Source organism: Eimeria mitis, genomic scaffold (assembly GCF_000499745.2).
Source record: "Eimeria mitis Houghton genomic scaffold, Emh_scaff11442, whole genome shotgun sequence".
NCBI lineage: Eukaryota > Apicomplexa > Conoidasida > Eucoccidiorida > Eimeriidae > Eimeria > Eimeria mitis.
Genome location: NW_013567838.1, coordinates 1 through 590, shown reverse-complemented (window position 1 = coordinate 590; position 590 = coordinate 1). Strand labels below are relative to the sequence as shown.

General features: G+C 53.6%; 1 protein-coding gene across 1 annotated transcript in view; it reads right to left on the bottom strand.

Moving 5' to 3' along the window:
* EMH_0100400 (uncharacterized protein) overlaps positions 1–468 on the bottom strand; it is a gene marked incomplete at both ends in the record, with an annotated part of 847 nt that extends 379 nt beyond the window's left edge. Inside the window, one exon of the mRNA XM_013494421.1 lies at positions 139–468. Within this exon, the coding sequence (XP_013349875.1) occupies positions 139–468 (330 nt within the window). The remainder of the gene's footprint in view (positions 1–138) is intronic.
* Between the last annotated feature and the right edge of the window lie 122 nt (positions 469–590).

Below are 590 nucleotides of genomic sequence, written 5' to 3'. Positions count from 1 at the left end.
AAACCCTAAACCCTAAACTCCCAGGACAGGCAGCTCTCCTGGCAGTTGAAGGAGACAGTAGCTCATAGACTGACAGGGACCAAACACGTGTAGGGATATGAAGGGTCACCGTGGAGCCGTGAGCGGAATGGGGCCTACCTTGGCACTCAAGAGATCGATACTGAGGGCCTGAACGATCTGATGCAGAAACTGCAGCGTCTGTTCAGCGGTATCGCCTGGAGATCCGGCCGGCCCATCTTGTGGCACATCTTTTCCACATATTGGGCTCTTTTGTCCTGCTACTGCCGTTGAGGCTGTTGCGGCTGCGAGCTTTGCTGGTGGTGGTGCTTCTGACCGAGACCGCTGCGCCTCTGAGACTTCAGCAGAGGTCTTATCTGCTGCTGGACTTTGCGCGGCAGCTGCTGCTGTTGCACAGTGACGCTCAATCTGCTTTGCCATGTGTGTGTACACCTCGCAAGGATTCCTCATGGTGCACAGCTGCCGCAGAACAAAGTGGCCCCTTCCATCCTACAGCACAAATCCTAAACGAGAAAGTTGAGCATTGATGTTTATGCCTTAAATCTACACTCTAAACCATCAACTGTCAGCTC